At 46.6% G+C, this 21,988-nt stretch overlaps 1 protein-coding gene across 1 annotated transcript in view; it reads right to left on the bottom strand.

Annotated features, from left to right (window-relative positions):
* Mertk (MER proto-oncogene, tyrosine kinase) overlaps positions 1-21,063 on the bottom strand; it is a 102,778-nt gene extending 81,715 nt beyond the window's left edge. Inside the window, exon 1 of the mRNA XM_036185342.1 lies at positions 20,825-21,063. Within this exon, the coding sequence (XP_036041235.1) occupies positions 20,825-20,885 (61 nt within the window). The 5' untranslated portion in view covers positions 20,886-21,063. The remainder of the gene's footprint in view (positions 1-20,824) is intronic.
* Between the last annotated feature and the right edge of the window lie 925 nt (positions 21,064-21,988).

The following is a 21,988-nucleotide window of genomic DNA, read 5'->3' as shown; positions in this document are numbered from 1 at the left end:
GGAAAAGAATTACAAAGAATCCAAATATTTTCAATCAAAATAATGATAGTATGCCCATGTGCTCTTTATGCAGTATCAGGGGGTCCTTGAGCCCTATATTTTATTTCCAACAACTTGGGGGCTCATCCAGGATTCTAATTCTATCTGCAAAGAAGTCCAGAATCATGTCATTGGAGAAATGTGTCCCATGGCCCCATTTCAGTGGCCCTATAACTTGGGCATCTGGTAGTTCCTAGATTGGTAATGATCCTGAGACAGAGAAGTCAGCAACAGGCGAGCCCAAGAGCAAAGGCAACAGGCAACTCTGTTCACAGGTCAAAGTAAAAAGTGTCAAGTACTGCCTTAGTGGTTGGGACATTCTGGGGGTACTTGAGAGTGAATTAGGTGCACAACTGAGCAGGGTGTGGGCATGGAGCCCCCTCCACAGTTCTGTAGCTGTTCAGTGGCCTCATGAGGCTCATCAGCCTCTAGATCCAGTTGTGGGATTATAGCAATCTGCTGAGTGCTGAGAGGCACTGATCTTCAACACTGTCCTGCAAAGGAATCAGTTGGAGAGGGGAGAGGTGGCAGACTTTGGGTACAAACCACCTGCCCAGTAGGGATGGTGAGTAGTGGGGTGCTGAGCCTCTTAGGGACTCTTGATTTAGGGATCAGAAAGGGGAGTAATCAGATCAAACTGGACTCCAAGAAAAGTAAAGAAACAGATATCCCCCCCCCCCATCAGTCTATTAGGACTTAAATAATGGAAGAGAATGAAAAAAAGCAGAAACAAGAAAACTGAATGATCAAATATTGTTGTTTTATTTGGACTAAGGAACCTGCCCTTATCCCTCAAACTGTCTCTGTCAGCTCTTTTTTTTTAAAGAGATTTTTTTTGTTTATTTGTTTTAGATTTATTTTTATTGTTTTATGCGTATGAGCGTTCTGCCTCCATGTACATCACAGGTATACCCGGAACCTGAGAAGGTAGTGTGTCTCCATACGGGTGCTGGGAATTGAACCTGCGACCTTTGCAAGAATAAGTGCTCTTATCTTAACCACTGGCCTGACTCTCCAGCCCCTGTGGCTGTCATCAGCTCTTAATTGAATACATCAATTGTAAGAGTCTGATCTCCCAAGAAGAAACAGACTATGTACTTTGTTGGAGGAAAAGACCTGTGGTCCTTTATCCAATGAGAACCCAATACAAAGAAAAGGGAACTACTTCAGAGGTTCTAAACAGCTCCCCTCAACTCTTACTCCCCACTTAGATCTCTGTCCAGCCCTGACCGAACCTAAATAATCAGGCTGACGGGACTCGCTCACCAACAGCTCCTCAGGTGGAAACGCCAGCCCCTCTGCTTGGACCAACTGACCAGAAAGCAGAGGAACCGAGTCCTCTAACCAGGCCAGAAGCTCCCCCGCCTTGCTCAGTCTACCTCTCTGTGCCCCAGCTGAGGAGAGAAATTGAACAATGAGAAAGGAAACTCTAAAATTTACCTTCTTTCCAATCTTCCAGGAGAAACCCTTGACTTTATTTCCCCACAGGAAGTTCCCCCAGGAGAGGAAGGGACTGGGTTTGCTGATGCCTCTCTAACTAGCACTGAGGCCAGAACCTAAGTGAACCTAAGTTCTTATTAGAGGGTGGCAGGCCAGTCAGGCCAGTTCTCAGGGCCCCTGCTACCCCTGGGCTGTTCGTGACTATGCTGAGCATTCTGTCCTCTGGGGGAGAAGAATGATTAGTAGGGCCACACTAGTTATTTGGGAATGAGAACATCTAACAGGTCGGGGTCCCTGCACAAGGGTCCCTAGTCAGGACCCTCGATGGGACAACATTAATGAGTCCCATCAAGAATACGTGAGGGAACTGGAAAAACCTAGGTATAGGAAGGATAAATAAATATAAATAAGGCTTTTAATATTTAACCAGGAATAGAGGAAGACCCAACCAAACTCTCAGTGTCGAAGGCCCCAAATCTTTCCACCAGGCCATCCCAGGAGGGTACCGATGCAAACAAGGGGACAGATGGGAAGATACTCTGAAGTAAAACTGGAGGGTCCCTGGAGTGGTTTGGATGAGCAACGAGCTTCTCTTAGTCTCAGACATTTGAACACATGGTTCTTGGTTGGCCATGCTGTTTGGGGAGGCTTAGAGTGGTGTAGCCTTGCTGGAGGAAGTGTGCCACTGGGGATGGGTTTTCAGAGTAAAATGGTTCACCCCCTTCTAGTACACTTTCTCTGCTTTGTGTTTGTGGGTCAAGATGTAAGCTCTTGGCACCTTGCTCCAGCCTATGTCTGCCTGCCCCCTTCACCCTGTGTCTGTCTGCCCACCCCCTTCACCATACCACAATGAACTCTAAACCTCTGGAACCATAAACCAAAGTAACTCTTCTATAACTTGCCTTGGCCATGTAACTTTATTGCAGAAACAGAAAAATAACTAACATAATCCTCTTGGCCAGATAATACTTAATTACATGTTGTGATCAGAAGCGCTATTCCAAAAAAAAAAAAAAAAAAAATCACAAAAGATAGAAAATTGGAAATACAGGGTTGGGGATTTCGCTCAGTGGTAGAGCGCTTGCCTAGCAAGCGCAAGACCCTGGGTTCAATCCTCAGCTCCACCAAAAAAAAAAAAAAAAAAAAAAAAAAAAAATGGAAATACAGAGGGTTAGAACGGTTACTCGGGGAAACCCAAAAGGTCCATGTAAGAGAGGATAAAGAAACGCAAAAGCAGAAGGCTAAATTTATGCTCGCAGCTGTAGGATAACATGTTCTGAGAAAGAACGAATTTCAATTCCACAGGCCCAAGATCTTTCCACCAGGCCACCCCAGGAAAGGACAACAGAAAACAAGCCCATAAATAGGGGGGTGACAAAGTTACAGGGCGGAATGACAGGCCATTTCAAAAGGGGATTCCTTACATGGAAAGAGGAAGAAGAGCTGACTTTCTTTATTGCTTTCAAAGAGGAACAGGGGTTCAGGGCTCTTTTCTACTGATGGGCCCTACCAAGAGCCTCTAGTGAACCTAAAGAAATCAGAGTTATAATTATATGTAGTTATAATTGTTTGTAATTAGAAATGACCTCTTGGTTAACTCTGGTACAAGTAGGTCTTCTCTTTGTATACAACCCTCTGGACACAAATTATCTCCAGAGCGACTATTCATCTCAGGAATCAAAGGAGAACCCCAGCCCTCATTTTTAAGAAGCCAAAATGTGAGTCCAGGAAAAAGTGACTAGAAGAGCTTCCTATTTGTACCCAAGGCTAGAATTAACCCAGTAGGGTGAAGCTTCGTGTCCAGGTTAGGCATAGGGCTAGCAATCGCTAAGAGGCAGAGCCAAGTCTCCCTAAACCTCTTGACTTCACAGGTGAAAAGGACATTTTCTCAAGGTTTGAGATAAGAAGGGAAATAGAAGAGGCCTGAAGTGCCCTCCAATCCATATCGCTGTAAAAACCTCAAGAGACACAGTAAGGACAAGTCAGTATTCCATCTCCTTCAAAGGGAGGTCAGGTCTAAAATCTGTCATTGAAGGACTGATAAAAGCTGATAGCATTGAGCCCTGTATGTTCCCTTGTAACATCCCAATCTCGCTGATTAAAAGATGGATGGGCTGGGCGGTGGTGGCGCACGCCTTTAATCCCAGCACTTGGGAGGCAGAGGCAGGCGGATCTCTGTGAGTTTGAGGCCAGCCTGGTCTCCAAAGTGAGTTCCAGGACAGGCTCAAAACTACACAGAGAAACCCTGTCTCGAAAAACCAAAAAAAAAAAAAAAGAAAAAGAAAAAACCCAAAACAACAACAACAACAAACAAACAAACAAACAAAAAACCCTGACGGATCCTATCTTAGTTACGTTTCTATTGCTGTAACAAAATGCCATGACTAAAGACTGCATTTAATTGGGCGTAGGGTTTCAGGGGGTCAGAGTCCATGATGGTGGAGTAAAAGAACAGCTGAGAGCTCATATCTTCATCCACAGCCATTAGGCAAAGAAAGTGCATTGGGAATGGCATGAGTCTTTTGAAAACTCAAAGCTCACCCCCAGTGTCACACCTCCTCCAGCAAGGCCACACCTCTTAATCCTTCCCAAACAGTTTCACCAACTAGGAACCAATAAGCCTATGGGGGCCACTCTCATTCAAACCATCACTGATCCTATAGGTTGGTCCAAGACCTTGTAGGACTGTAAATCCAACTGTGCAGAGCAGACATCTGTAGTACTCAACCCCTATATTCTCATCACAAGATTCCACATGACCATGGCAGGTTCAGTGTTGCAGACCTACAAGATACATTGGGGGCCTGGTCCCCCAGCCAAGAACAGCAAAGATCTTGTTGCCTTACACTGGGAAGATCCTCAGACAGGTAGAAAGAACTATCATAGGAGGACAGGTCTCCCCCAGGGACTTACCGACTCCCTCAGTCTATTTGGACAAATTCTGGAACAACCTTTCCGGTTTGTACGTGTGTCCCTTTCTCAGAAGGCAAAACTCAAAAGTGGAAGAAATAGGTATTAACTTTCTTTTATGTAATTTATTCCTTAACATCAAGCTCTTCTAGTTTAAAGGTACCACAAGTTTGTCATAAATTTTTTCACATATATTGAAGCAATCTCACATAAAATGGAAACTACTTAGCAATTCCAATCCTGCAAGATAACCTCTTCCTACACTATGGGGCCATTCTAGTTTTCAGGTTTAGGTGAGCCAGGCTGTTGTAACTGAACAAGCTGCTAGGTGAGTTGGGGAAGACTCCCATCTCTGGGACCACTCCTAAGTCAGGCAATGGTTACACTCCACCTGTACTTTCTCCCTACTCCAGATGGCCTAGAAGACAACTGATCTCCATGTGTGACTGCCCAGAAGTGGCCTAAATGAGTTGACTGCCAGCACCTACTTAGATAACCTCCTGACATCAAGACTTCCTCCGATAGTTCAGTCAGAGAGAGTAAGGCACTTGCCCACAAAGCAGAGCAGCGGGACACACACACACACACACACACACACACACACACACACACACACGACACACACTGCAGCCTTAGCTGAGCTGGTGTGCACTGCTTCCTCCCAGGGAAAATGGGGATGGCAAAACTGGTGTCCCCAGGGCAGCCATTAGGAACAAAGGAGTTACATATCACCATGTGTGGCTCACAGTAAACAGTGAATGTTAGCTATTATTTCTATTACTTTCTCCTTTTACGATGAGCTATTAAAACCCCGCTGTTGTCTAACACTTGAGCAGTGGTGACTTTCAAGGGTCGGTACTGCGGGCCAGGCCTCTCTTCGTGGCTGGTGAGACGAATTTTGGGGTGCAGCAGTGGTGCCGTCCACATGTGTAAACGGTGCCCTATCATTGTGCAATTCATCGCCCTCAGTATGGCTAAAGAGAGTGGGTATGCAAAACAGAAACAGTCTAAGATTCTGGACCCAAGGGTCAAGACAATAGTACAACACAGTTTTGTTTTCTTTTCGGACAGGGTCTCATGTAACTCGGGCTGGCCTCAAATTTGACTTGTTGCTGAGGATGAACCTGAACTTCTGACCCTCCTGAGTGCTAGGATTACAGGTGTGGGCACCACACCCAGCTTATGTGGTGCTGTAGAATCTGGCATGCTAGGCAAGCACTCAACCAACCAAGTCCAATCCCCAGCCTTCAAAATGCGTTGTAAGCTGCCAGTTTTCCACTCCCCGGCTATTTTGGCATCCTATAGAATGCCCCTTTGTTGCCCTCTTTAATTTGCTACAGAAGTAGAATCCTGTCAGAATTATTTCTGGTGGCCTGAGGGTGGGAGGATGAGATCAGACAGAAAGAATGGGTTCCATAACAAGCCTTTAACACTGTCATTAGCATGTCTCTGTCAACTTCAGGAAAACGGGCACATGTGGGCCTGTAGGATGACTTTCATTTTGAAGAATGCTCAGTGGAGAGCTGTAGTAAAAACTCACCTCAGTGACTTCCTGTGAATTTTGTCCTTCTTACACAGCACATGGGGAAAGGGGTCTGCCTCTGGCTATGACTTGGGTGAATGCATATGCAATCACACCCTACCTGCTTCTTCCAAAGGTGTTCTGTTGTGTGGCCTGGGTAAGCAGGCCATAGGAAATGGGACTTTTCATCTGTAGTACATGCTACTAAGCAGCCTTGGGTACACGGCCTCTGGCTGGCTCAGTTCCAAGATGGCTGCCCAGCCCCTCCCCTCCAGCAGTCACGGTGACTGAACAGTCCCAACTAGTCCCAGCACTAGATCGGGGAGCCCCTCTGCCCCTGCCTTTGTGTTTCCAGTCACCACTTAGCCCTTGATTAGAACCCAAATGATGGCTTCCCAACGTCAGAGATTTGGTCAACCATCATCTTTCCCGAGTGCTCGGTTCAGGGACGGACCTGTGGGGTAGGATGAGCCATAGTTAATGGTCCCATTGCTAAACTGGTTAGGTATGACATGCACTTTCCATGTGGGTTTGCTTGGTTTTTCTGAACACATTGACCATAGGTGGCATCCTCAGAGTCCTGCATGATGTGTGTGATCTAGAGCTGATACACCGTGAACATCCAGGGAACATGGGCATGAGATTGCACAGCATTCTAAAGAGTAGGCAGGGAAGACAGGCAGGCCAGGCATCAACACTGCCTTGGCTGTGGGGACAGCAACGGGACCGTTGCCATCCTCTGGAACAGGCTTCTGGCACCCACACGGCTGCAATGGCTCAGACACTCGGACCTTGTAAAGACTCAAGATTGACCTGGAGTTGTGATACCAGCAAACAATCTACATTCTGTATGATAAACTAATGCAACTCTCAATGAAGACCAAGAATATTTGGTGAGAACAATGTGCAAGGACGGGTGGGCAGTGATGCTCAATGGTTAGTCGGCAGTTCTGCACTCAGAGAGCTGAAGTTCACCTAGTCTGCCACTGCCTTGACATTCAGGATGGACTCTGACCACTCTGAAGCCCAGAGGAAAAGAGGACTGTGGAGGCAAGAGTTGGGAAGCACTCTCCGTCTACTGCCCGAGACGGTGGTCACTGATTTTCCTGTGAACTCTGTCCTGGTGGCCCTCTGAAGCAGCAATTTCTGAAGTCTTTGAGAAACAAGCTCCAAGAATAGTCATTGAGATCCACGAGGGACAGTGCACAGGGGATGACCGCACCATGGCCAAGTACCTAACAGGCATGAATCACAGGGAAAGCATGCTTTGGGCTCTTAGCTCCCAGGGATCTTCATCTCTCCAGGGTTGGCCTCTGCAAGACGTTCCTAACAGGAACGTCATTTTGATTATCTTGAAGCGTGGTGACCACAGTCTAAAGTGGGAAAAGGAAGCTGATACTGAAGGCCCAGGACAGTGGGTAGGGGGGCAGCCAGCACACTTCCTGGATCTGAAGTCCCTCCAGGTTGTGGGCTGAGCAGGACAACAGCCCTGTAGGGTAGAGGGTTCTGGTGAGTCACCCTGGGGTGTTATAGACCATCAATCTGGTTCACAACCCAGGCAACCCTGGGGTCTGGGAAAGGCACTCCTGGGCCAGATAGTGGAGTAATGTCCTGAAGTACAGGCTGCTCCTTCTGCTCTTTCTCAGCTGCATGCTCTATAATTTATTCACACCATCAGGAGAACCAAAGGCCGTTTCAGGAATGGTGACTCACCCTTGAGCCCTTAGGTGTTCTTGGCTTTCCACTCCATAGATGTGCAAGGTCAGATGTAGCATGACTGGGCCCAAGGATGCTTTACTTCAGCATGCTCTGCTTTCCTTCCAGCCCTGTGGCCTCCCTGTGGTACGGTCTGCTGTCATGCTCTTCCCAGGAAAGCCTCCACCTGGAGCATACCTGTACTTAGATTAGAAGAAAGGTCTGCATATCCAGGACTCCTGCCTTCCTCAGGAGAAGGGGCCAGAAACTAGATCACCAAGCTCTCATTCCATGTGCATCACCAACTTGTGGATCTGGGCAGATTCCGTGGTTTTTGTTAAAAAACAAAGGCAAAATTTTTCCACGTGGTGTAGTTTGGCTTTATGCAAATGCAAAAGGATTTTGGATTTAAAGACAAGAATAACAATATGGAGCTGCTGATGTAGTTCAGGAGGTGCTAGCAGCCCTGCATACAACTGGGCCTGGTGGCACATGTCTGTAATCCCAGCACTCAAATGGAGGGGGAGGCAGGAGATCAGAAGTTCAAGGTCATCCTTGGCTAGACAGTAAGGGTCTGAGGCCAGCCTTGAGATATATGAGACGCTATCTCAAAAAATAAAATAAAATAAAATAAAATAAAATAAAATAAAATAAAAAAATAAAGGAGTAGGAAAAATATGACCTTCTATCAGAGATCACTGGACCTGACCAGTCCTAAACTGTATATAGTAACCATTAACTTCAACAGAGAGACTGCCCTCAGATCACCCGAAAAGAGGCCATTTGAGAAATGAAAGACTCTGGTGCTGCGCTTGTATATACGTGTACAGCCCCTGACCCAGAGTCAGTGCTGGAGCGAATGGGAATGAGGCTTAGGAGCTTGAAGAGAGCCGGGCGGTGGTGGTGCACACCTTTAATCCCAGCACTCGGGAGGCAGAGCCAGGCGGATCTCTGTGAGTTTGAGGCCAGCCTGGTCTACAGAGTGAGTTCCAGGAAACCCTGTCTCAGAAAAAAAAAAAAAAAAAAAAAAAGAGTGGGGTGGAGTAAGTGGCCAGGGGTCAGATGTGTGTAAGAGGTTGCAGCTGTGGTATAGCAGCAGGCCAAAAGCCCCTGTGATAGACACAGTCCAGAGCTCCCCACAGAGTGGGAAGAGTGTAAAGTAGCCAATGAGACACGATGTTTGGCAGGGCCAGATTTTTCACATGGACCCAGTCGGCGGAGCATGTCAGATAACAGACGGGCCACTACCTTTTAACACTTAAACAACACTGTGTGGCATACGAGATTACTTGGAGCCAGAGCTCTGTGGCATTCATTGACAGGTCCTATTACCACCACAGGGCGGCCTTCTGGGGTCATGGTGGGATGAAGAGTAGGTGAGGAAGGACAGACAGGGACCCCAGTCCACCAGACAAGTTACCTATCCTCTGTGTCCTGGCTTGGAGGGTCTGAAGGGCTCCAAAGCTCTGCCTAAAGTGTAAAGAACTTACCGGGGTGACATCCCACTGCCCTTACCCCACACATTCCTTTGGGCTAAAGGGGACAGGGAAAAAAGAGAAACATGTACACCCTTTGCCAAAGGTCGTTAAGTGACCCCTCATGATGTCTCCAGCCTGCCTCTTACATCTTGACAGGAGTATTTGGCCCCTTCTCAGCAGAAGTCCTTTGCAATACCAGCTTCCCAGCAGACCTCAACTCCTAGGTTCTCTCTGTAGAAGAATACCAATGCAACCGGAAAGAACATTCTAGAATCTTATTGCAACCTTTCACCATCCTCCCCAAACTTCCTATCATGTTTTCAACACAGGCGGAACACCAGCATCTTCCAAGGGAGGTTTTAAAGGTTTTATGCCTAAGGAACAACTGGGCAACAAGATTTTGAAAAATCTCTTCTGTTGATTCTTCTGATGAACTCACTGCCTTGGGGCAGCCATGCAGTGAAGGTAGTCCATCCATCTTCAGGTGGCAGGAGCGGGTGCTGGGGGTAAACACTGTAGTATCTGGAGTAAACAGACAAGTACTGAAGGGCAGGGCTTTCCACAACACCAACATCTGATCTGCCTTGTTTCGGAGATGCAACTAGTCATGCCTGGACTGGAGATGCTAAACATATGGAAGCAATTGTGCTGACTAGGCGGCTTCAGCACCTCACAATGAAATGTGAACACACAGTGTTTATTTAACCAAGGGTTTTCCGTCCTTTCTCCTCTGGCAGCCTGCCAAATGCCCCAAAAAGACTTCGAAGCAATTCTTTCTGGCCACAGGCATGAGGCCTGGCTCTCTCTCACCAATGGAGGTCTGGAGCTGATTCCCTCACCCAGAGGTGAGTTCCCAAAACCCGGGACCTGGGAGAGACTCTCAGCCCCCAAGTCCCTATGCTATACTCCAGACCACAGAAACCCGAATTCCTCTTTACAACGAAACAAAACAAAACAACAACAAAACAAAACAAAACCTTTTTAAGGGAAATAAGTATTTCCTTATAAAATGTGACAGTTCTGGAAGACTAAAACCTTTGCAAGAATAATTTGTTAAGGCCCTTTCTAAGTGACAGAAAGCAAGGCATCCACTTAATAACCACAGCTGAACTTTTGCCCGCTTTCTGTAGTGTGTATAATTAAGAACCCTGGCCATTATGTGTAAAACACACATTTAAAGCAACAACAAACACCAGGAAAGAGCAAAAGCAGTCAAAATGAGAGAAACCAGAAAGCCGTCTCATGGCTGCCAACGAGGGGGAGGTGGGTGGTTACTGAATGGTGTGGCGTTACAGTGGATGATGGCTAATCTTGGTTGTCAACCTGACTACATCTGGATTGAACTAAAACCCAAGCAGCTGGGCAAACCTGTACAGGATTTTCTTTGCTGGCTCACTTGAGGGGAGAAGACCCACTCTACATCTGGGCCACACCCTCTAGAGGCAGGCTATATAAAGGAGTGTGGAAGAAGAAAGCCTTTGTGCCTGCTGGCCCTCACTGCATACAGTTATGCAAGTCAACACCCACAACCTAAAACATTTTAAACCAAAGTAAAAACAATAGTTTTTAAAATATTGTTCCTTTTACATCTGGGGCCCTTATGACTGGGTCTGCACGGCCAGGAAGGCAGGATGGATAGGGGCTTCTTATGGCCTCACCCTCCCCTGCTTTTTTGGTGTCCATCTACAGGCCCTAGCTAGAGAGGCCCTCATTTCAGCTGGTTGACCAGAAGGAGGGGTCCTCTATGTGAGAACCAAGGGCAACGGGAAAGGTCCAAATCAGAATTCAGTGAATGGGGCCTCAGCCATAGTGACAAACCAGCTCCCACCTACCCTGAAGAGGGCAGACCTGTCTGGAGCAGACTTGGAAGCAACAGTTCTGTCCAGATGTTCCATCACAGAAACCTACTGAGCAGATGTGCAGAACCTGCACTGTGTGAGTGTGGACTGCTTTTAACTCACAGTTCAGCATTTCCATTTTTATGTGTCTATGTTTACTGGGAAACATATAAACTCTGGGGGCTGTCTTAACTAGTCTGGTGGTTTTGTCATGACTATGTGCCCAAACTCATCAAGTTCCACACTTAGAAATCTGTGGGTTTGGGGACTGGAGGAATGACTCAGTGGTTAGGACTGGCTGGTGTTGCAGGGGAGCCAAGTGTGGGGTCCAGCATCACGTGGCCGCTCACAACCGTCTGTGATGACAATCAGGAGAGCCGACACCCTCTGCAGGCCTCTTTGAGCACCAAGCATGCCTGTGGTGCATAGACATACACACAGGCAAAACATCCATAAAACATAAGATGATAAAAAAATTTTAATCTGCGTGTTTTATTACAGCAAATTAAAGCTCTCTAAAGTAAAGATTAAAAGAATTGTTCGTGTCCACATTAGTTGTAATAGAACACATTAAGGAAAACCTAAACACCTATTAAGAAATAACTGGGTTGAGGGTAAAGAAAGGGCTCAGTAGTTAATGCATAGTGCTCTTGCAGAGGACTCAAATTTGGGGGCTTATTAATCACCTGTAACTCCAGGGAAAGCTGATACCTCTGGTTCCTACAGGTACCTGTACTCACATGCACATATCCATATCCAGATACATACATGTAGCTGTAATGAATCTGTGAAGAAATGAACCATGCTGAGATGGGGCTCAGTTGGTAGAGTGCCTGCCTAGTATGCAGGAGGCCTTGGGTTCCAGTCCCAGCCAGCACTGCATTAACCAGACATGGTAGCACACCCCTGTGATCCCAGCACAGAGGTATGAGGATCAGAAGTTCAAGGTTATACTCAGCTATATAACAAGTCCCAGGCTGACGTGAGCTACATAAGAACCCACCCAAAAACACGGAACAAAACCAGGCACACATTTCAATCTATCTGCCACTAATGTACTTGACATGGAGGGGTTGAAACAAGTGAATTAACCTGTATTGCTAACATTTGACCTCTTACACTGGATGGTAAGGACATGGGCAAATCTTACTTCCTGTGTCCCACTTAGATGAGTGTTGGAGCCCACTAGGTTTTCTAGTGGCTGTACCCAGCAGGCCTGCATAAGAGGTTGATTGGACCACTGGCCTGGGTACCAGGTGACTAACTAGCAAGGGGAAGGTCTTTTGCTCCACCCCTTGGCATTGTTATAAATAGACTTTTGGAATAAAGTTCTGGGCCAGTGGTTAAGGATCCAGGCCCACCCGAGTCTATCCTGTGTTTTCTGTTTCTCTCCTCTCTATTTCTAATGAACTCTCTTATCTCTCATTCCTCAAGAGTTCCTGGGGTAAATAAGTGTGGGGGCTGGTCCGCCACAGGTAAGTCTTTAGTATAAAGACTAAAGAATAGATTAGAAAAGAAAAGAAAAGAAAACAAAAACAAAAACAAAAACAAAAACACCCCGCGATGGTAAAAAGAAAAAGTTCAGCATATTTATTGGTCGGCCCACTAATTAGAATCGCAGCACCCCTGTGTGATGTGGCTGAGATGAAGCTCCGCCCTTGTCACTCACTCCTCCTGCGGGTCCTAAAGCCATGACAACAACAGGCCTGAAGGCCCACCCCACAGTTCTCGCTCGGGCCTAAGCCCTGCACCTCTCCTTGGATAAGCACAACTATCTCAGTCCTAAATTCATGGCCAGGTTCTGAAACACTTCCTCCTGGGAGGTAGGAGAAGGTGCCCAGCCTTCCCTAGGGATCAGACTTCAGACACACTGGCTCTGTGGAGTGCAATTAGAGAGGTGACTTAGAATGAATGGCCAGAAGGGTCACAGAGTCCATAGGTCCTGGGCTGACCTGGGCAGCTGGGTCTTTTTTTAAAAATATATTTATTTATGTATACATTATTCTGCCTGCATGTGTCCTTGCAGACCAGAAGAGGGTACCAGATCTTGCTGTGGATGGTTGTGAGCCACCATGTGGTTGATGGGAATTGAACTCAGGACTATCAGGAAGAGCAGTCAGAGCTCCTAACCACTGAACCATCTCTCCAGCCCCTGCAGCTGGGTCTTGAAAAGACGTTTTAGATGGGTTTAAAGCCCACCTTCCTAAGTGGCTGTGGTAGCGCATGCCTTTAATCCCAGCACTCCCAGAGGCAGGGGCAGGCAGATCTCTGAGTTCAAGGCCAGCCTGGTCTACAGAGCGAGAGCCAGGACAGCCAGGGCTGTTACACAGAGAAATCCTGTCACAAAAACAAAACAACAGCCCACCTCACCTCACCTCCTGCTGATAGCCTCTGCCTCAGTCGACTTACACTTATCCTTCAGCTAAAATACTTAGATGACTTATATTTTACTGTATATAGCACATCTGTGTTTTTTCCAAATATAAAATTTACACCATAACACTAAATGAAGAGACTTTAAAGTGGATGTCAGTCTCCCTCAGACCCTGAGGATTCTAGTGTTCTCTCTAGAGAGCATGCCCCCCATCCTATCCCTCCAGAAGATCTAGGGTTCTTCTTGCTGCCTATAACTCAAGAACTCATGGTTTATTCAGGGAAGTCTAATATTCTCAGAAAGATGATTTTGCATTTCTAGACTATTCTATTTCTCTAGATAGAACTGGGGGGGTGGGGTTATTTCACTGGAGGGCCCAGGTAGATAGGCAGCCAGGACAGCAGCTGCCAGCACTCAAGAGTGATCACTGACTGAGTGACTGGTGTTTTAAACCCTACTCTGCCCTCTGTCCCCATTTCATCCACTGCATAATGGAAACTGACTACTGCTAACATCCAGAATCCCAGCCAGGGTTCAGAGCGCTAGGGCCAATTTCAAGAAAGTGTCCCATCTCCTTTCCCCACCGGGCAGAAGTGTGTTCTATCCAGACTCATGTCTCTGCTCTGTCCACTGACAAATGGGCATTGCATTATAACCTAGGTGTCCCTGCAAGACAAAATCTAACCCAAGACTCGAACTCACATGTTGGTCTCCCAAACTGGTTTTTGTTGTTGTTTTTAACTAAATCTAAAGAGCTTCCTTTTAATTTTGCTCTAAAACTTTCAAAGAACATTGATTTCATCTACCATTTCCAAGTCACATGGAGAATTGTCAAAGTGCTTACAAGCTGGTTTCATTTCCTGTGTGCCAAAGGCCAAGGGCCATTCACAGCAAAACTGGAACATCAGCCACTAGATACAAGTAGCAATGGGGAATCCATGAATATTTATCACCTCCCAGAGAACTCCTTGGGCGGTGTGGAGACAGAAAGCAACTTCGGCTAATCTGAGTCCTGTTCTAATACTCTCCACAAAGACAGCCTGTTCTTACTTGTGAAACCCTCATCAAAGCCATAACGAGGCCAGACTGCTGTTGGTAGCTTTGACTAGAAGCCCTGAAGGCTTAAGATAGGAAAACAACACTTTCTCCAAAACAAACAAGGCTTTCCTTTGTGTATCTAATGAGGAGAGAGTGTAGCTAAGGCAGATCCTACCATGTCTAGAGTCCCTGGATGTTGAGGTAATTAGAGCCTGCAAGAGCAAGCAGATTCAGGGTATCCAACCCATGGCCTGTTGGCTGAATGTGGCTCAGGTTAGCTTTGAGTGAAGCCCAACACGAAATTGCAAAATTACTTCAAACATTATGAGGTGTGTGTGTGTGTGTGTGTGTGTGTGTGTGTGTGTGTGTGTGTGTGAGAGAGAGAGAGAGAGAGAGAGAGAGAGAGAGAGAGAGAGATTGTTTGATAACTCAATTGCATGTTTTCTGAGTGTGACTGAACCACGTAGGTGTTGGATGTGTCTGCTAGAAAAGGGATCTCTATCAGAGTGTTTGCCTAATTACACACCTGAGGCCTGTGAGCTGTGGGCTGTCTCTCCAGAGGGGAACTGAACGAGATACCAACTCTGTATTGATCACATCATTCTGGGCTAGACAGCACCTCTGAAGAGGCCAACTGAGATATCCGGAAGGCTCTGAGCACAAAGAGAAACACAGACACATCAAATGAATTGCGGGACAAATCCATTGCTGAGCTAACAAAACTAAAGGGGCTTTCTCCAAAGCAAACCAGCGGAACACCTTGGTTTTAGATATAAAACTTCTTGTGCATGACCTTGGCCTACACAAAAGCCAGCATCTCTGGTTTTGCTCTTTTTTCTTCCCTCTGCCCCATCTATCCCTCTGACACCTCAAGACTTACAGAAGACCCATTTGATCATTGAGTCAAATGATGACAGATGAATAGGCAAGAAGGAAAACTAACACACTTTGGAGGCAACTGTAGATTTCTCGATGAGTCTGTTCAAGGCACAATCACCTTCCCTTCGTCACTAAAACACTGGAGCCTGAGGAGGCGACTGGGACAAGGCTGCCTGGGACTTGAGGTACACACACATCCACTGGGTCCCACCAACAGACAGAGGCCAGGGGAAGGAGAGCAACAGGCTTCCATCTGCCCAAAATGCAGATGGAGCAGAGTGTGGGGTCTCAACAGAACCAGGGTTCTTGCTGTGATAAAGAACTTGCCACCTATCACAAGCCAAAGTATCAAAGTATAGACCAAAAAAACCAAGCAAACAACAACAAAACCAAGAGCTGGTGACTGAGAACACCCTTGGTTGACAAGTGTCTCATTGTTCCCTAAAAGGAGCCCACAGATAGGAATGGAATGTTCCACCCTATCAGGCTGCATCTTCAGCATTTCAGAAGCCGGCATGTGAGCAAGTACAATGAAGGGGTAACCACAAGGTAACCACTTACCTAAGGTCAGGGCTTGATGGATACTCAGAGTGAGACCAGAAGAGAGGTTGGGTCTCCCTCCTGGCTAGCAGAGGTCCCTGATAGTACCTGCCACGGAGTGGGAAGCAAGAAGGCAGGCACACAGGACCTACCTTCCTCCCCACTTCCCACAGTCCAAGCTACACACAGACCCTCATATTTGCACAGAATTAACAATGCTCATTTTCTTGTGGAGGCCACCAAAGGAAAGGAAAGACCTGGATTCGGTCACTTAAAAAGCCGGAACCAAAACAAACCCACACCCACTTTGGCATAGAGCTACGTAGGAAAAGTGGAGCCAGAATTGGACCTCATTTTTATGCTTTCCTGTGAGGCACATGACAGGAAGCTGTTCCTGTGCCAAGTCAAGTCTGTACTCCACAAGGAAGACAGGGGGAGGGCTTAGTCGTACCAGTCTATCCTGAGAAAGCCTGCTCCTGGTTGGGTATGGCTGGCAGAGCTAATGGGAAGCACCCAGAGTGACTACCCAGAGGTCACCCAGCCAACTGCAAGTGGGTAGCCCCAAATCTGCCTCATATCTTTTTTTTTTTTAAGATGGGGTCTAATATAGCCCAGGCTGGCCTCAAACTTGATATGTAGCTAAGGATGACCTTGAACTTCTGACTCTCCTGCCTACACCTCAGACTGCTGGGATTGTAGGTATATGCCAGCTCTCTCTGTCTCTCTGTCTCTCTGTCTCTCTCTGTCTCTCTGTCTCTCTGTCTGTGTCTCTCTCTCTCTCTCTCTCTCTCTCTCTGTGTGTGTGTGTGTGTGTGTGTGTGTGATTTTTAACTTATTATTTCAGAATTGTATACATGTATATAATGTATTCTGATATCTACTACTCTGCTTCCCTCCTTAACTCTTCTTAACTCCCCTCCCAACTTCATATCCTCTTTTTATTTATTTTTTACCTCTTGCTGAGTCTAAGCTACAGGGTGCAGGACTATCTACTAGAGCACGGTTAAGCAAGAGCCACGCTCCTAAAGAAAATTGACTTCCTCTTCCCAAGCAGCTGTCACTTGCCAATAGCTCTTCAGGTGGGAGTGAGGCCTGGTAAGCCACGCTCCATACCCGGTTTATGCAGTGCTTGGAATTGCACCCAGGGCATTGTTCATGCTAGCTGAGTGCTCTAACAACTGAGCTACAGCTGAACCTTCTATCCTCATAGTTCAAGTTTTTATTTAGGAAGTCATCCAGTAAGGGAAAACAAACAAAGAAATAACTTTCCACTCAACACTTTTTATCTAGGAAAAACGATTACCCACCCCAAATTTGAATGTAGAACCATTGGTAATTATACTGCTATTATTCAGGATGTATAGTGTCCTGTTAGCTCATTTCACCTTTTCCAGCATGTCCTAGTTTGCTTTTCTGTTGCTGTGATAAAATGCTGACCAAGGGGCTGGAGAGATAGATGGCTCAGTGGTTAAGAGCACTGGCAGCTCTTCCAGAGGTCCTGAGTTCAATTCCCAGCAACCACATGGTGGCTCACAACCATCTGTAATGAGATCTGGCGCCCTCTTCTGGCCCACAGGCATACATGCAGACAGAACACTGTATATACATAGTAAATAAATAAATCTTTTTAAAAAAATGCTGACCAAATTCACCTTGGGAAGGAAAGGGTTTATTTGGCTTACAGGTGAGTCAATCAGATCATCAAGGGAGGCCAAGACAGGAATCTGAAGGCAGGAACTGAAGTAGAAACCACCAAGGAATTCGGTTTACTGGCTTGTTCCCCATGGCTTGTTCAGCTTCCTATAGCCCAGGCTCACCTAACCAGGGATGGTTCCACCCACAGTAGGCTGGGCCCTTCGTCATCAATTAGCAATTAAGAAAACACCCCAGGGCTGGAGAGATGGCTCAGAGGTTAAGAGCACTGAACTGCTCTTCCAGAGGTCCTGAGTTGAATTCCCAGCAACCACATGGTGGCTCACAACCATCTGTAATGATATATGGCGCCCTCTACTGGTGTGCATACATACATACAAATAGAACACTGTATACATAATAAATAAATAAATCTTTAAAAAACAAAAACAAACAAACAAACAAACAAACAAAAAACACCCCAGTAGAAATACCCACAGGCCAACCTTCTGGCAGTTCCTCAGCTGAGCTTCCTTTATCCCAGGTATGTTTAGGTTTGTGTCAAGTTGACAAAAACTAGCTATAAAACAACAGTTCTATGACATAGTGTCCCACTGTACCAAAAATACTCTGGAGGTTCTGAGACTTAACCACCTCCCCAAGGTACATAGAGTTCAGCCCTGAGTTTCCTCCATGTAGATGTAGTCCAAGCCAGAGTCATGGGCTTTGAGTTATGATGAAACTATGAATCTTCATTCAGAGTCAAGGTACTCACAGCAACACACTCTGGGTCAAGGGGATGTTAAAATTGTGGCTTCAATTTTTTTAAAATAGGCTTTGGGGACTGGAGAGATGGCTCAGTGGTTAGGGTGTGCACTGCTCTTGCAGAGGCCCACAGCTGCATTGCCAGCACTCAGGTGGCTTCCAACTTCCTGAAACTCCAATTACAGGGGATCAGACTCTGTTCCCTGGCCTCCTTGGGCACTAAGCATGCATAGGTGCATCTAGGCACCTGCAGACAAAACACTCACAGACATGAAATAAAAATAAACATATCTTTTTTTTTTTTCTTTTTAAGTTGTTCAGTGCTAGGAAGGTGATATAGAGGTGACCAGGTCAGCAGCAACAAGGGGGAGATGACTGAAAACAAGTGAGTCCACAGTCCAACAGGGATCTGTGAGGCTTTACAAGATCTGAAAATCTGGGAACAGTATACCTGGATGTTATGAAACATCTCATTCTGGCTGTTGTGTGGGAAGTGGCCGGAGTACATGAGTGCTTCATGTCCCAACTCCTCTTCCCTACCTGGCAATCTATTGTGACTCACTAGCCCTCCTTCCAGAGTTATCTAGAGACTCTTTCAAAAAGTAAGACTTAAAAATATAATTTTGAGCTAGAGAGACAGCTCAGTGGTTAAGAGAACTGGCTGCTCTTCCAGAGGACCCATGTTCAATTCCCGACACTCACATGGTGGCTCACAACCATCTGTAACTCCAGATCTAGGGGATCCAATGCCCTTTCCTGCTCTCCTTGGAAACCAGGCGTGCACATGATGCACAGACACACAAGTAAGCAAATACACCCATACAGTTAAAGTGAAAATTTTAAAAATAAAGCATGATTTTGTTAATTTAAAATTAATTATGTCTTGCTCACCACCTTAAAGAACTTTACAAAATGCATTCATTCATTTATTAAAATAAACACTACTTATTTCCAAAAAGCAATAGAGGTTGTTTTAAAAAATGGCTATAAAGCAACAGAACCACTTAGAGTTCTCTTTGGGAAACTTTAAAATTTGTTGGAATATCTGTTTTCAGGATCAATTTAAGAATTCAACCTTTTTTAAAAGCCCAGTTTGCTCTCAGGGTTCACACTTCTCAGTTCCAGACTAAGGCATCAGACTGGCTTCACTTTTACGCACTTTCAAACTTCTCTATCCTCTTTCCTGATTCTCCCTAGAGAGACAGGAAGCCACCTATGCTGCTCCCTGGCACCCCAACCCCCATCTGGGACTGAGAAGAGAGGAAGGTTTGGAACGCCTGAAATGCTCCTTTCTCAGCACCTCCAATTCTGTTAGGAGGAAAACTGAGAAACTTCCATTCTTCCTTGAAGTGTATTTTAAGACTGGTTATCTAACTAAACTTGTCAGTTACAAAACTTCATCACTTTCTTCAAAATTGAGAAAATACAGCATAGATTTTTAAAACATGAAACAAAAACTTTTGTTCCCCCTACTCTCCGCGTGCTTACCACATTCACAGCCTCCAGAACTGTTCAGGGCTGGCCAGCACCGAGCAAAAATCCACCCGACTCGCAGCAGATTATTAAGAGACCTGGCAGAAAGGCTGAGGAATTTTTAAGGATTTGGTGATGGAAAACAGAGCCGCCTCAGTTCTTTGCTTGTTTTTGGCTCTTGGTGTTTGTTTCAAATTGTCATGTTGCCTCAAACTACAAATTGCTTATGTAATTTAGTAGGCAAGAAGAGAATTGTTCAAGAAATGTTCATTTGAGCAAATGGACTTAGTTTTGTAGCTAGACTTGTAAACCGAACTTCCCGGGTATTCTTAAAAGACAACTTTCGTCAACCAGATGAAAGATCAAAGGAGACAAAACCACATTCTGAATGGAAACTGATCCTTTTAGGGCAGGGGCAATACCTGAATGTGCTGATTTAGCAGTACTACATCCAACCCCTCACTTCTCTCGGTAAAGCCTGCTTTATTTATTTTTTTCCAGCCTCTTCAAAAAGTGCCCCAGTATCAGCTGTTGGAGAAACCTGCCGTACTTGTTTGTGCTTATCAATCCACTGTGTCATATTGAAACGCGTGTGAGAACACTTAAGCAGGTCCGAGATGAATGTAGAAGCCACCCAAACACCCCAGATTCTGCTCCACAGTAATAGTGGTGCAAGGATTGTGTCGTCCCCCTCCGCTTTTTTTCCAGGCCTCTACACTCACAGGGTGTCCCTGCAAAGGAGGGCCAACACAACACAATGCTCACCAGAGCCCAGGGGAGAAGCCAAAACCAGTCTTTCCCTGGCGGGACACCCAGCCTCGGTCCAACGCTACACGCGAACCGCGACACCCACCTCTCGCAGCCGCTCACTGGTTTGCGGCGTGAGATTGCCTTAGAAGCCCTGGTCTGTGACCTGCAGAAATCCCGCCAAAGCGCGGCCAGGCCACCAGACAGTGTGGAAGGGAAAGTTTTTGGCGCCTGCCGTACCAGACCAGAGGGCTGCATTCCACACCAGGCTCTAATTGAGGTGCTCCCTAAGCGCCCCGCTGGGCTTAATGTGGTGACGAGGAGCCCTTGGTGCCCACCGGTGCGGGTTCCACTCGGACGTGCACCCCATGATCCGGCTGCGGATCCCCCCAAGACCCCCGACGGCTAGCTGGAGTTAGCGGCAGACCTTCGAGACTTCACAGCCGGCACTCACCTCTCCAGGGCGCGGGTAGCAGCAGCAGCAGCAGCCCCAGCAGCACTGAGGCCAGAACCATCGCGGAGCCACGGATCTGGAAGTTCTCTCCGGACAGATGCACGGACCCACTCACGTCCTGAACTCGCCGGTGGCCGCCCGAGCGCGCTGGCGTAGCGCCGCAGTCCCTGCTGCCCCGGCGGCAGGCGCCGAAGTGGCAGCGCCGAGCGGAGGAGCGCTGGCGTCGTAGGTTAGGAGAGGGAGGCGGGCCCGGGGCTCAGGCCCGGGCGGGGCCAGCAGGTTGATTCCCGAGTGGACTCTCTTATGGGCGTCATCCTAGTTCCCCAGCAAACTTCAAGAACCTGTCATTTACCTCTCCAGTGTGGTACTGAAACCACCAAGAGTTATTTAAGGGTAGTGTGAAGGAAGTAGCTATAATGCGTGGAATGAAACTTTCTAGGGATGAGGGGGAAACCCAAAGATCTATAGCTAAATGTAGCAATCAGAGCTGGTATAGTCTTGTTAATTAATTCATTTTCTAATGTGTTATTAGCGTACATTAGTTATATGCAATAAAGGGTTTATTATGAACCCATTACATATGCACATAATATATTTTTATCATATTCACCTTGTTACCCTTTTCTATCCCCCTTGGAATACTCTCTTGACATAAAGTTTACGGTCAGAAACTTTGGAGAAGAGGGATGATCTTTGGATGATCTTAAGGTAGCAAGGAGAACCCCACCTCTCAGACTCAAGGACAGCAGGAGTGTGAGTGTAGGTGGTATGATTTATCAAAGAAAAACCTGGAAGCAGTTACTGAAGGGCTATAGTATGGATTCTGGATGAGTGGTAGCCAGAGTGGTCCAGGCTCTAACTGGCACTAGGTCCCATGAGATAAAGCCTCCCTGATGGAGGAGCCATGCATTGTCTCAGCAACACTTCCTCAGCATCTGTTTATACCTGATATGGAGCAGGTATTGGTCCATTTATGTACATGAACAACTGGCTCTCTAGCACTGAAAGCAGATTAAGGTCATTTCATGCCACACGGTGATGTGCTGAGTATCCTGTGGCCAATCTGATGTCTAGATCTCCATCAGTGCAGACTGTCAGCTTGTCACAGTGGATGCGGAGACTCGTTGAGGAGGGTGCAGCATTGGGGGAGGGAACGCATACTGG

This window comes from Onychomys torridus, chromosome 4 (genome assembly GCF_903995425.1).
Source record: "Onychomys torridus chromosome 4, mOncTor1.1, whole genome shotgun sequence".
Taxonomy (NCBI): Eukaryota; Metazoa; Chordata; class Mammalia; order Rodentia; family Cricetidae; genus Onychomys; species Onychomys torridus.
This window is presented reverse-complemented; position numbering and strand designations above follow the sequence as displayed.